At 46.1% G+C, this 14899-nt stretch overlaps 1 protein-coding gene across 6 annotated transcripts in view; it reads right to left on the reverse strand.

Moving 5' to 3' along the window:
• The window catches only part of TTC3 (tetratricopeptide repeat domain 3), a 145153-nt gene that overhangs the window by 115043 nt on the left and 15211 nt on the right, over positions 1 to 14899 (reverse strand). For 5 of the 6 annotated variants that reach the window (XM_039504605.1, XM_039504573.1, XM_039504599.1 and 2 more), the window contains exons 3-5: positions 11017 to 11062; positions 1867 to 1990; positions 685 to 772 (exon numbers count right to left, since the gene is read on the reverse strand). In XM_039504605.1, the coding sequence (XP_039360539.1) occupies positions 685 to 772; positions 1867 to 1990; positions 11017 to 11062 (258 nt within the window). The remainder of the gene's footprint in view (positions 1 to 684; positions 773 to 1866; positions 1991 to 11016; positions 11063 to 14899) is intronic. The other variant, XM_039504583.1, reaches the window with a different exon arrangement.

A 14899-nucleotide genomic window follows, 5' to 3' on the forward strand; every position in this document is an offset into this window, starting at 1 on the left:
TGAGGCACCCCTCCCCGCCCCAGCTCACCCCTGCTCCGTGCACGAGCACGAGCACCCCGAGCATGCCGTCACTGCTTCACTTCTCCCGCCTCCCAGGCTTGCGGTGCCAATCAGCTTAGGCGCCACAAGCCTGGGAGGCGGAAGAAGTGAAGCAGCCATGGCGTGCTCGGGGATGAGGAGGAGCAGGGATGAGCTGAGGCGGGGAGTTCCCCTGCGTGCCGGCCCCCCCCCCCCCTTACTTGCTGCAGGCGGCCCTCCCTGCGCTCCTCTGCCCCAGCTCCCTCCGCCTAAATGCCAGCGGTGACCGGGGTGGCCGAAGATCCAGCCGCCGCGGTCATTGCCAAAGAAAATGGCGCCCCGCAAATCCCAGTGCCTAGGTCGCCTAAATGGTTGCACCAGCCCCGTGTGCTATCCACTGTCCAAACATGTAACGAACAGATGATCCATGCTCCAATCAAGCCCCCAGAGCCAGTTTTCTTGCAGACATCACTGAATCATTGTACTTCCCTTACAAGAACAGTAACTCATAGTGCAACCCAACCGGCTGTCAACATATTTATTCACCCTAGCAGAAACAACTGCCTTGTTCTAATTTTAACATATAAATCAAGATCTGTATCATGGCAAGGTGCTAATTAAGCAGTCTAACACATTTGAAAACATAAGTTATAGAACACCACTTACCACAACTTTCTTAGCCAAATCAACAATGTCTTCCAGAACCTCAATATCCCAGAGTCTCTTCAAACTTAGCTCACAAAAGTAGGAATTGCTTAAATGAAAACATTTATTTTTTTAGAAAAGTAATTTTTGTCCTATTATATAGCCTTAGCTATTAATATTAAAGTCAGTCCGATCTAAAGAAGACAGTGTTTAGAAACCTAGAGCAATCTCTTCAAAGTGGGAAATCAATGGTAGCTGCTGGGTTCTTAGCATTTTCAAAAACCAGGGCAATGATTTGGATGTTTAAATATAGGCATCCATTTTTGAAGAGTTTATCCCTGATATTCAGAATCAAAAGTCTCTTCAGTTATAGCTAGGGCCCTACCAAATTCACGACCATGAAAAACGTGTCACAAATTGTGAAATCTGGTCTTGTGTGTATTTTTACTCTATACTATACAGATTTCTAGGGGGAGACCAGTGTTTCTGAAACTGGAGGTCCTGATCCAAAAGTGGGTTGTGGGTCGAGGGGTGCAAGGTTATCTTAGGGGGGTTGCAGTATTGCCACCCTTACTTCTGCGCCGCCTTCAGAGCTGGGAGGCTGGAGAGTGGTGATTGTTGGCCAGACATCCAGCTCTGAAGGCAGCATCCATCCAGCAGAAGGATGGAAGTAAGGGTGGCAATACCATACCATATCACCCTTACTTCTGTGCTGCTGCCTTCAGAGCTGGGCAGCCTGAGAGTGGCAGCTGCTGGCTGAGGGCCCAGCTCTGAAGGCAGCAGAGTGGAAGTAAGGGTGGCAAAACCATATCATGCCATCCTTACTTCTGCACTGCTGGTGGCAGTGGTTCTGCCTTCAGAGCTGGGCTCCCGTCCAGAAGCTGTCGCTCTCTGGCCACCCAGCTCTGAAGACAGCACTGCCGCCAGCAGCTGTGAAGAAGTAGGGATAGTAGTATATCGCAACCCTCCTACAACAACTTTGCGACCCTCCCAGAACTCCTTTTTGGGTCCGGACTCCTACAGATTACAACACTGATATTTCAGATTTAAATAGATAATTTGACCGTGAAATTGACCAAAATGGACCGTGAATTTGGTATGGCCCAGTTATAGCCAACTTTGCTCATGGCCAGATTGAAGCATTAAAATAAAAACAAAAATGTAAAGGACAAGATTAACCAATAGGAATACATGCATGCTTACCTGAAATCAGGTTTATTCTCAAATTTAAACAGAAACGGCCAAACGATGTAGATTTTAATCACATCGCAATAGTCTTTCAGTACATGAACTGGCTTACTGCACCACACTTCACAGGGATCAACTGCTTAAGAAAAGAAAAGGAAGACATAAGGAACCTGATTAAGAATAACCAAAGCTGAATGTTTAATTTAAAAAAAAAAAAACAACCACTAGGAGTAATTTCTATGCTATGCTCAGACCTAAAACCTGGAATCAAGGAAATCTGAACACTCCTGATATAGCTGAGCTTTTTGGGAGACTGGCAAAAGAAATGGGCAAACTATCAGTGTCAAGAGATTTTCTTTAGGGGTTGGGGGAGGTTTTTGTTTTTTTAAGAAAGGACATATTACTCTCTCTCAAGAAATCTCTAGCAATAATACATACAACTTCCTGTTTGCTTTCACTGCCAGGGAGAACATGCATCTGACCTACAGGTTTCTGGTCCATACATCTCCCATTACTTAAGCAGGCTGAAAACAAGCATTTGTTTCTCCCTCTTCCAATCAGAAGAGGCACATGGCTCTATCTGGAACCAAGCAATATTCATTAAAAAGTAACTTGGAAACTCCTGGTCGTGAGAAACACTTGACGGACCCAAGACTGCAAATTGCAAACTGCATTAATTAACCAGGTCACTAATCACTCAGAACAATTCAACAGATCAGAATGCTGCAAAGACCACGATCAAAGCAGATTTTTCTCTGCCTGATGCATGACCACAATAAGATTTCTAAAGCTCTTTGTGCTGCAATCAGACCTGAAATAGGTCATCTGACTGTCCAGGTTACATGTGAGAAACAAGTCCAGTAAAAGGACACTCAGAAGCCACTACACAGAGGACCCAGGACAACAGATTATATTAATGTACCAAGACACTTAGAACCTACTGAATTTCAGAAATCTTTATTAGCCTCCAAGAGCATGCCATCAAAAGTGTTTTTCTGACATGACCAGAAAGTGTATGTCAGCCTCAAAAGAGATGAGGTACTTGTTAAGGACAAACAATGACAACTGTCACTGCCACTCCACTCCCTCCTCAATCATAGTATTCAGAGTCTGACCAGTTATGCAAGTTGAGACAGAAACTAGTAGGACAGTCCTAATAGTGGCCTAAAATGACAAAAAAAAAAAAGGTCACTATTCATGAGGAAATTGTACAGGTCACGGACTCACAGGCCCAGTGCTCCCTCTCAGCTCTGTATGGTCCCTGGTAGGAACGCCCCTTCAGTGTAACAACCCTTCTTGGGTGTCCACTCTCTCTCAGAGGTTAAGCCCTGGACTCCACTGCCTCCTGGAACCGCACCTCCCTGAGCCTCCAGCACGCCTGTCTCTCATGGTGGACCCCCTCAGGGAGTCCATTCACTCTGGACCCTCACAGGAGTCACAATCTAGGTGTTCTGGAACTACTCTGGAAGAAGCTTAGCCAAGACTCTGGTGCAGCATAACTCCCTTCAGGGCACACTGTCCAGGGCAAGAAGCCTCCTCGGCTTTGGCGCTTCCTGGGTCCAGCATTCAGCACCCCCCATTCACACCGGGAGCTCCCCGCAGTGAGTCCACCTAGATGGGACACCCAGGGAAGCCTTACATGTCTCCAAAGGGCCATTCAACTCCACTTCCCAGTCAGCAGTGACTTTCAGCCAGCATTGTAAAACAGAAGGTTTATTAGGCCTGGTCTACACCAGTCGTTTATTTCGGAATTAGCGGAGTTAATTCGAAAAAAAATTAATCCGTTCACACCACCAAACCAGTTTTTTCAATTTAAAGGGATCTTTAATCCGATTTCTGTACTCCACCTTGGCAAGTGGAGTAGCGCTTAAATCGAGATCGCAATCCCAGGTTAAAGGTATTGTGGACGCAATTCGACATTATTGGCCTCCAGGAGCTGTCCCAGAATGCTCCCTTGTGACCGCTCTGGACAACACTCAAATTCGATGCACTAGCCAGGTAGGCAGGAAAAACCCCAGGAACTTTTGAATTTCGTTTCCTGTTTGGTCACCATCAGCACAGGTGACCATCAGCAGAGTCCACCATCACAAGAGATCATGCAGTCCCAGATTTGCAGCCAAGCTCCAGCATGGTCCAAACAGGATGTACTGTATCTCATCGCACGTTGGGGAGACGAATCTGTTATGGCAGAATTACGTTTCCCCCCCCCCCCAAAAAAAAGGACGCAAATACGTATGCTAACGTCTCCAGGGCCATGATGGAAAGAGTCTACTCCAGGGACACAGAGCAGTGTCGTACAAAAAAAAAAAAAAAAAAATCAAGGAGCTCAGACAAGCGTATCAAAAAGCCAGGGAGGCCAATGGGCGATCTGGGTCACAGCCCCATACATGCCGCTTCTACCATGAGCTGCATGCAATTATGGAGGGTGACACCACCACTACCCCACCATTGTCTGGGAACACCTGCAAGGGGGGAGTTGCACAGAGCAAGGAGGATGAGTCATTGAAGGACGAAGAGGAGTAGGAGGACAATGCAAAGGCAGAAAGTGGGGAATTCGTTTTCCCCCCTAGCCAGGAACTATGCTTAACGCTGGAGCCAACAGCCTCCCCCAACTCCCAAGGTGGGCTCCCGGACCATGACCCTGGAGAAGGTACTTCTGGTGAGTGAGAGCCTGATCAGAGCCATGCGGTGGGGGACTTGGGGGAAACCCAACTACGCTGGGCTATTCGCATTTAGTTTAAAGGGCTCATCCCTGCTCAGAGCCTTATTGGCGCCACACAGTGGGTACGGGGGTGGGTGTAAAGTGATCTTCCCAGAGAGCCCACAGGCCCTCCTTTTACATGGCAAACCCACCAGGCATTGCTTGCTATGGGAAAGGGGGCCCGGCAGTTTTAAAGCATTGAAATGAATGCAGAAGAAGCAGAACCCCACGTGCCCCTAGGGCTTACCATGGCTGCCTACAAGCCAAATTCTGCTGCCCGGCCATGTGTGATGGCTTACTCACACCAAAGTGGCAGGCACTTCCGTACAAGAGGCAAAATGCTAATTTGTACAGAAAGAACATGTGCTGTGTACTATGAATTACCTGTTTCACTGAGAAAGTGTCCCCTTTGTTCTCTGAAATGTATATTTTAAAATACTACCCTCCCTTTTTCTCCTCCTGCAGGTGCAAATGTTTCAACGCAGCACCCATCTACTCCGTCCCAGGGGCTAGTCCAGATTAGAAGGCAGAAAAAATGAACTCGGGACGACACGTTCGCCAAGCTCATGCAGTTCTCCTGCACTGACTACCTCCAGGCATTCAGCTGGGCCCTAACAATTGCAGAGTCCCATAAAGCATTACAGGAACACGAAGACAGGAGGGACGCTATGGTCAAGCTCATGGGGGAGCAAACTGACATGCTCCGCTGTATGGTGGATCTAATGCGGGAAAGGCAGCAAGACCACAGACTGCCACTGCAGCCCCTGTATGATCACCCTCCCTCCTCCCCAAGTTCCATAGCCTCCTCACCCAGATGCCCAAGAACACAAAGGGGGAGGCTACGGGGATCCACACACTCAACCCCAGAGGGTCGCCCAAGCACCAGAAAGCTGGCATATGCGAACTTTTGATTTGGTTTCTGGACTTGTCCTTCCCTCCTCCTCCACCCCGCTAACCCAATACCCCCCCACTCCCCGGGTCTACCTTCTGATTTCTATTATTTGTTGCACAACACATTCAAAAAGAACAGTTTTTAAACAATTTTGACTTTATTTCCTTTCATATATATGGGAGGGACAGGTTAACTTCATGAGAAACAAAATACAACTGTCACACCGTTCCCTGGCCAGTCATGAAACTGGCTTTCAAAGCTTCTCTGATGCACAGCGTGCCCTGCTGTGCTCTTCTAATCGCCCTGTTGTCTGGCTGTGTAAAATTGGCCGCCAGGCTATTTCCCATCCCACCATAAACGTCTCCCCGTTACTCTCACAGATATTGTTGAGCACACAACAAGCAGCAATTACAATTGGAATATTGGTAGTGCTGAGATCTAACCGAGTCAGTAAACTGCGCCAGCGCGCTTTCAAACATCCAAAAGCGCATTCTACCACCAGTCTGCACTTGCTCAGCCTACAGTTGAACTGCTCCTTGTTACTGCCCAGGAAGCCTATGCACAGCTTCATGAGCCATGGCATTAAGGGGTAGGCTGGGTCCCCGAGGACAACTATGGGCATTTCAACATCCCCAACAGTTATTTTCTGCTCTGGGAAGTAAGTCCCTTCCTGCAGCTGTTCAAACAGACCAGAGTTTCTGAAGATGCAAGCGTCATGCACTTTTCCTGGTTATCCCATGTTGATGTTGGTGAAATGTCCCTTGTGATCCACCAGTGCTTGCAGCACCACTGAGAAGTATCCCTTGCAGTTTATGTACTGGCTGCCCCGGTGTGCAGGGGCCAAGATAGGGATATGTGTTCCGTCTATCACCCCGCTGCAGTTAGGGAACCCCAGCACATTAAAGCCATCCACAATAATCTGCACATTTCCCAAAAAGTCACTACCCTTGATAGCAGCTGGCCAATGATTGCGTTGGTTACTTGGATCACAGCAGCCCCCACAGTAGATTTGCCCACTCCAAACTGTGGGAACTATGGGATAGCTACCCACAGTGCATCACTCCAACATTCGATGCTAGCCTCAGTATTGTGGACGCACTCCGCCAAATTCATGCAGTTTAGTGGGGACACACTAAAGAATGTATAAAATTGCTTCCAAAAATTCAGATAGAATAATTTCAAATTAACTTCGTACTGTAGACATACCCTGAGTCAACAGGAACATAGTATAGTTTTCTACCCTTTGGTAACCTGTGACCGGTGTTATTGACCAATCACTTTCTTAAAACAAAAGCCATATCAACAGTACAGGTGCTGCTGCAGCATAGCAATGGCGTCATAGCTATGCTGTTGTAACCCCATAGCTTATTAGCACAGAAATCAGGAACTTTCAGCAAAGTCCATCTTGGGGGGATCCAGGGCCTGGTGCGCTGGATTCCCCACTCCGATTACCCAACTGATCATTTTCAGCTGCCTGGCCCCAGACATGCCTGTTGCCCCTCCTCATTCCTTTGTCTCTTTCCAGGGCCAGCAGGTCACTTGGTCTACTTCAACACCTCTAATTGATTCTTGCAGAGGAGGTGACCCAGCCCTCAGTTGCCAGGCTCCAGAGTGTCAACCATTCTCTGTCCCAGGCAGCAGTCACACCTGCCCTCTAAGGGTCACGGCAATGATCACACACTCTTATCCCACCACCTAAATACAGTACTTGAATAACAGGGGAAACTGAGGCACACAGTATTCAAAGAAGACATTAAGAACCTTCCCACTTCATCACATTACAGAACAATTAATTGATGATGACCTCAATGTCACTCCAAGGAGAAATTTAAATTTCATTTTTTGTCAAGTATGCGTGTTTGCTGGAGTAGTTTACACATTTCTAAATGAGGTGTCAAAACTTGTAAGGATAGACTTTTACTTCTGAGGCTTTGGTTACCAGTTTAAACAAAACAAATCTGCCAACTAAAAATCATAGGTTGCAACTGACAACTCTAAACACTTTAGAATAAATTTAAAAAGCTATTTGTCAATATTTATGCTCATTCTTTGCATTTCTCTCAGTTGGGAAAATAAATACAAATGAAGGCTATTTTACATTTACTTATAAACAGTTTCACATCCAGGCTTTTAATGTTGCAGTTGTTTGGGTTTCAAACAATGCCGGGAAATACATGTTTGAATACAGCTGCTTTAAATTAAAAGTTTAAAGAATTGTGAAAACATCTGTTGGCCTCAAAATCCACACTCCTTAGCATTCTAACTACGCCAACCTAACCCTCAGTGTAGACACTGCTAGGTCAACAGAAAACTCCCTCAATTGACCTAGCTACTGTCACTCGGGGAGGTGGAATTCCTACAGCAACTGTAGTCTGCGTCTACACTATGGGGTTACAGCAGCATAGCTATGGCACCACTGCCATACCACTGCAGTGCCCGTACTGTTGATATGGCTTGTGTGTTAAGAAAGTGGCTGGTCAATAACACTGGTCACAGGCTCCCAAAGGGTAGAAAACTCAAGTACTCAAAACCCAGTCAGGCCTATATGGAGATAAACAGTTGACATATATAGAATGGTATACTCAGGTCCTGGTCTAAGATTGGAACAATTGTGATTTGGGCAAGAGGCATAACACCTGAGTGTATTCTTTTGGGAGACCAGAAAGGGGACTTCCTCTGTATAGATGAGTCAAAAGAGATTAAGTGACGTATGTAGTTGGGGCCTGGTCTACACTACGCGTTTAAATCGAATTTAGCAGCGTTAAACCGATTTAACCCTGCACCCGTCCACACAATGAGGCCCTTTATATCGATATAAAGGTCTCTTAAAACTGATATCTATACTCCTCCCCGACGAGGGGAGTAGCGCTCAAATCGGTATTGCCATGTCGGATTAGGGTTAGTGTGGCCGCAAATCGACGGTATTGGCCTCCGGGAGCTATCCCACAGTGCACCATTGTGACCGCTCTGGAAAGCCATCTGAACTCGGATGCACTGGCCAGGTAGACAGGAAAAGCCCCGCAAACTTTTGAATTTCATTTCCTGTTTGGCCAGCGGGGAGAGCTCACCAGCACAGGTGACCACGCAGAGCTCATCAGCACAGGTAACAATGCAGTCTCCTGAGAATCGAAAAAGAGCTCCAGCATGGACTGCATGGGAGGTACTGGATCTGATCGCTGTATGGGGAGAGGATTCCGTGCTAACAGAACTCCATTCCAAATGACGAAATGAAAAAACATTTGAAAAAATTTCCAAGGCCATGATGCAGAGAGGCCACACCAGGGACTCAGTACAGTGTCGTGTGAAAGTTAAGCTCAGACAAGCCTACCAGAAAACCAAAGAAGCAAACGGAAAGTCTGGGGCAGGGCCAAAAACATGTCGCTTCTATGCTGAGCTGCATGCAATTCTAGGGGGGTCCACCACCACTATCCCACCCCTGTCCGTGGATTCTGAGGTCAAGGTGGTAATCGCAGCCATGGCTGAGGATTCTGCGGACGGGAAAGATGAGGAGGAGGAGGAGGAAGAGGATGACGAGCTTGTAGAGAGCACACAGCAGTCCGTTCTCCCCAACAACCAGGAGCTTTTTCTCACCCTGACGGAATTACCCTCCCAGCCCTCCCAAGCCACTATCCCAGACAATGAAGCCATGGAAGGGACCTCTGGTGAGCGTACCTTGTAAATATAAAGACATGGTTTAAAAGCAAGCTGTTTTTAATGATTAATTTGCCCTGAGGACTTGGGATGCATTCACGGCCAGTACAGTTACTGGATAAGTCTGTTAACATGTCTGGGGATGGAGCGGAAATCTCCAGGGACATCTCCATGAAGCTCTCCTGGAGGTACTCCAAAAGCCTTTGCATAAGGTTTCTGGGCAAGGATCCATGCTTGCCGTGGAATGGCGTCTGCACAGTTCACCCAGGAAAAAAGGCGCGAAACGGTTGGCTGCTGCTGCTGCTTTCACAGAGGGAGGGGTGAGGCTGTACGCAGAAGCACCAGCGGCAATGTTTTTTGCCCCATCAGGCACTGGGATCTGAACCCAGAATTCCAATGGGCGGGGGAGACTGCGGGAACTATGGGATAGCTACCCACAATGCAACGCTCCAGAAATCGACGCTAGCCTCGGTACATGGACGCATACCGCCGAATTAATGTGCTTAATGTGGCCACGTGCACTCGACTTTATACAATCAGTTTTACACAACCGGTTTATGTAAAATCGGAATAATCCCGTAGTGTAGACGTACTCTGAGAGAGCCTGAAGCATGGGACTTGGTATGAGGCCTATGGCCTAAGTCAGGCCCTGCTGATATAAAGCAAGGTTTGCAAGAGTCAGGCTTTCAGCAAAAGTCAGGCCCTCTTACGAAACAGATGGTTGCTTGCAGGTTCACTGTCTGATACACGAACTTGGCAAGAACAGGGCTGGCATTACAAAAATACAAAGACTCCTAAGAAGTGCTAGGCACAGGATACTTGCATTAATAACATTCCAGAAGGGTAGTACCAGAACACCACAATATCAAGTTATGGTATAAATATACTCCCTGAAGATGATACAGTGACACACTTACCCCTCCTAAAGATAAGGTCAGGATGACAGAGTGATGGACAGAGATGTTTTGATCGAGCCAACATGTACAAGGTAAAGGGTGGTAACTAACCACGTCCGAGGGGCAATACATAACTTATTTGTATCAGTGTATATAAAGGGTCATGGGGGGGGGAGGGGGAAGGTGTCTTTGTCCAGCCTATGGGGAAGTCAAAGGCCACAGCTCACTGAGCCAAGTCCATTGTAACAGGCATACATGTTCTAGTGTAACTGTAGATGTTGATCCAGGGAGCTAGGATAATAAACTTGGCCAAGTGCCTTCGCCACTGAACCAAGTCTGTGGTCTTCTAGGGCAGTTCGATAAAGTCTGCTTCTGAGCTATCTGGCCAGAGAGAATACATATGCAGCCAAAAACTGACAACAACATGCCCATGGACACACAGTAAGTCTGGCAAAATCAGGAATTCAACTAAAATCGCCCAATTTAAAGTCCAGTGCCTTAACTGCAAGACAATCCTTCCTTTCTACAGAAATGCATATTTAGTTACAGAAAAAACTGTAGCTCAAACAAACCAAGCTGCTAGATCCTGGCCCCAATTACTTCAATGGGTCTCTTCACAGTGTAAAATTAAGCCTCTGCAGGATTGCAGCCCAAGACCACGTAGCTGAAGCAACTCAAAGACACCTCATTAAGAAAGTGAAGTTGAACCTGATGTGGAAAATTAATGCTAATTTAAGCTTTAATTCTCACATCATACTAAGAGGTTGCATGCATGTAATCCTAATAAAATATCCATATTATTCTCGCAAACATATGGTTCTCTGTTAGGACAAGAGTGAGAAATATTGCAGCATGAAACATACACGCTTCTGCTCAACAGGGCTGCAAAAGAATGTTCCCAGCCATCCAAGCAAAATATAAGGGGGGGGGGGGGGAGTGAAACATCAGTCCGAATGACCAAGTAAAGCAGACAAGAGGAAATACAAAGTAAAATGTTTGCTAACTTCCAATGTCAGTTTACATACCTGTTTTATGTTTATTTGAAGAACGCTTTCTAAATTTCTCACGAACCTAAAAATAAAGAAAATTTTATTTTTTGAATAGCAATAAAAATCACAATGCACAAACCACAGGCAACATAATTCCTCTAAGCAATAGTGATTTAACTGGTTCTAAAGCAGTTTACGTTTATTTAACTTAGCTAAGGACTTTTTAAGGTCTGTCACCAGAGATTTGGAGCAATCAAATTTTTGACTTGCTCCGCTCCGGCACCAATAGTGACTGTTCCAGCTCCGCTCCAGCTCTGGCCAAAACCTGCAGCTCCACTGCTCCATGCTCTGCTCCAAAGCCCTGTCTATCACCACTTTTCTCACCCTTTGCTGTACTAAGATATCAAGGAATAGTAATAGTGCTAGAAAACTTTGCTTTCAAATAACAAAAGAAAAAAAAATCTTCTGTGGACACAACCACAAAGATTATTCTACTCCTTCTACTCTGAATGCAAGCATTTTTAATCCCACTATGATGGGCTGGATCACAGAAACCCCCTTGGGGCTGCCAACTGATGTGCCATGACTACTTCTGCCCCTGCTTTCCTGCCGTGGCAGTTTGGGACTTCAGTGCCCTGCCTGGCTTGAGCCAGACCCACTAGCCTGCTGCAAACCCAGACCCAGGTCTGAACCACATCCCCTAATAGCTGTAGGCTTAACTGAAAACAGCTTAAGAAATGTTCCTGTTTCTTAGGGTATGCCTACACTATCGGCCGGATCAGTGGGCAGAGGTCGATCCAGCAGGGATTGATTTATCACATCTAGTCTAGACCTGATAATCAACCCCCAAGCGCTCTCCCATCGACTCCTGTACTCCAGCTCGGCGAGAGACACAGGCAGAGTCGACCGGGGAGCAGTCAACTACCCACAGTGAAGATGCTGTAGAAAGTTGATCTAAGTACATCGACTTCAGCTATGTTATTCACGTAGCTGAAGTTTCTTAACTTAGATTGATCCCCCCCCCGCCCCGCCCCCAAGCACAGACCAGGGCTGACACTCAGATGCCCAACTCCCAATGGGGTCCAAACCCCAAATAAATCTGTTTTACCCCGTATAAAGCTTATGCAGGGTAAACTCAAATTGTTCGCCCTCTATAACACTGATCTCTCTCTATCAGGTATACCCCCAGGTCTACTCTGGGTTAATTAATAAGTAAAAAGTGATTTTATTAAATACAGAAAGTAGGATTTAAGTGGTTCCAAGTAATAGCAGACAGAACAAAGTGAATTACCAAGCAAAATAAAATAAAGCATGCAAGCCTATGCCTAATACAGTAAGAAAACTAAATACAGATAAAACCTCACCCTCAGAGGTGTTCCAGTAAGCATCCTTTTACAGACTAGTCTCCTTCTAGTCTGGAGACAGCAATCACTCACACCCCCTGTAGTTACTGTCCTTTGTTCCAATTTCTTTCAGGTATCCTTGTGAGTGGAGAGGCTGTCTCTTGAGCCAGCTGAAGACAAAATAGAGGGGTCTCCCCCAGGCTTTAATAGACTTCCTCTTGTGGGTGGAGACCCCCTCCTCTCTCCTGTGCAAAGTCCAGCTCCAAAATGGAGTTTTGGAGTCAGCGGGGCAAGTCACAAGTCCATGCATGACTCAGTTTTTACAGGCAGCAGCAATTGCTATCTTGAATGTCTCCAGGAAGACCTCTTATGTGGACCGGAGCCTTTCAAGATTCCATTGTTCGTTAAGTGTTTCTTGATTAGGCACTTAATTTGCACATTCCTTTCTCAATAAGATGACCAAACGCTTTACTAAGGCTACTTAAAAATCAAGCAACTATACAGCCAATATTCATAACTTCGAATACAAAAATGATACATCCATACAAATTGGATGAATAGATTCAGTAGATCATAACCTTTACAGAGATATGTTACATGGCATATGTAGCATAAAACATATTCCAGTTATGTCATATATATATTCATAAGCATATTTCCATAAAGCCTTATGGGGTGCACCATCATACCCACCCTCAACATGAATGGTCTTACTATTTTCTTTGAGTAGAACTGGATGAATTTGCCTCAGGTCTGGTCTACACTACAGATCTATATTGGTATAACTAAGTCACTCAGGGGTGAAAAATCCACACCCCTGAGCGATGAAGCTATACCAACTTAACCCCCTATGTAGACAGTGCTATGGGAGAAGCTCTCCCACTGACATAGCTACCATCTCTTGGATAGATGGTTTAACTACACCAATGGGAGAGCTCTCTTGCATTGGCTCAAAGTCTTCATTAAAGCACTACAGCAATGCAACTGCGCCAGTGCAGCGTTTCAAGTGTTGACTTGCCCTTAGAAATCAATCAGCACTACTCCTCATTTACTCCTGGGGGAATTCTGCACAGAATACTGTTTCAGATTGCTTTTCTCCCCTGCAGAAAAATGGGAGAGCAAAGAAATCTGTGGGGAACACCCGTCCCTGGCCGCATCTGCCTGCAGCAGCCAACAGATGTAGATCGCGGGGTGGGGATTTCAGCATGCATGGAGAGATGTTAAGGGGGCAGGGCTGGGCACACACCTGCATGCAGATGAGCAGAAGAGACTGTCCCTCTCCCTCACTATTGTGGTGTCCCTGGCTTGGAGGGGGTAGGGTTGTGTGAGGCAAGCTCAGTCCTGTGAAGCAGAGCAGAAATGTAACAACTAAGCAGGTAGGCTGCTAATGTTCCCCTTGTCGGTTAATTGTTCCCATTCTTAGTCAGTTCTCCCAGGAGCCTAAAACACATGTAAAAGCTTAAAGGCTCCTTTACATTGCCAGGGCAGTGTAAAGTAGCCTTGTAGTAAATGACAGTAAGGGAATCATCAGCTAGGAAGATCTATGGCTGTGGCTACACTTAGCACTTCAAAGCGCTGCCGCGATAGCGCTAAATGTAGTCAAAGCGCCAGCGCTGGGAGAGAGCTCTCCCAGCGCTGTCCGTACTCCACCTCCCTGTGGGGAATAACGGACAGCGCTGGGAGTGGGCTTTGACCACACTGGCGCTTTGCAGCGCCGCAATTTGCAGCGCTGGAGAGGGTGTGTTTTCACACCCTGCTGCAGCGCTGCAAATTTGTAAGTGTAGCCAAGCCCTTAGTGCTTTCTCATTTTTTCCCCCCCTCTGCCAGAGTGGCACAAGGGGATTAGACTGCAGCTCAGGATCTATTTTACCTATCCATTTTTTAAAAGGCAGCACGATTAGCAACACTGTATGACTCATGTGTGAAAGTCTGAGGAATTTAAAACGACATTCTACTTTACAGAACACCAAAATAAAAGTAATGTAATTTAAATGAAAATCCAAGATTAAAACTAGAGTACAGGGTATTGGTTACAAAGTATTTGTAATTTAACTTTTCTGTGCATTAGGAAATGCTGAACAATTATTGTGATTTTTTTTCTGTATAGTAGTTTAAATAAGTTACCAAAGTAAGTTAAAATGGTGTGATTATATTGCATTACTTTGACAAATAAAATATGCAGAATTCTGCAGAATTTTTAATTTTTAGCATAGAATTCTCCTAGGAGTACTCATTCAGCCATTGGTCTTCACAGTCCTGCTAAACCCTACCCGTTTCGGGAAAACAGGCAATCAAACCAACAGGTCCCTTTGGGTCCCTGCCCCCCTTTAAGTAATCACTGAATATGGCCAAATATGGTAAAATTACACAGCTTAGTCAGACAAGATTACCACTGTGTCATGATATTACAGATGTGCTACACCTCCAACTTTTATACAATCTTTCTGGGATCATATCCTTCTCACTAGGAGGGCTGGGCCTCTACTTTTCTCAAGAAAGAGCCCTGTAACTCCAAGACTGCTTTGGCAGCTCTGGATGACATACACCAGATGTTGTGATAGCCACGTGTAGGACCC

This window comes from Mauremys reevesii, linkage group 1, assembly GCF_016161935.1.
Source record: "Mauremys reevesii isolate NIE-2019 linkage group 1, ASM1616193v1, whole genome shotgun sequence".
Lineage (NCBI taxonomy): Eukaryota > Metazoa > Chordata > Testudines > Geoemydidae > Mauremys > Mauremys reevesii.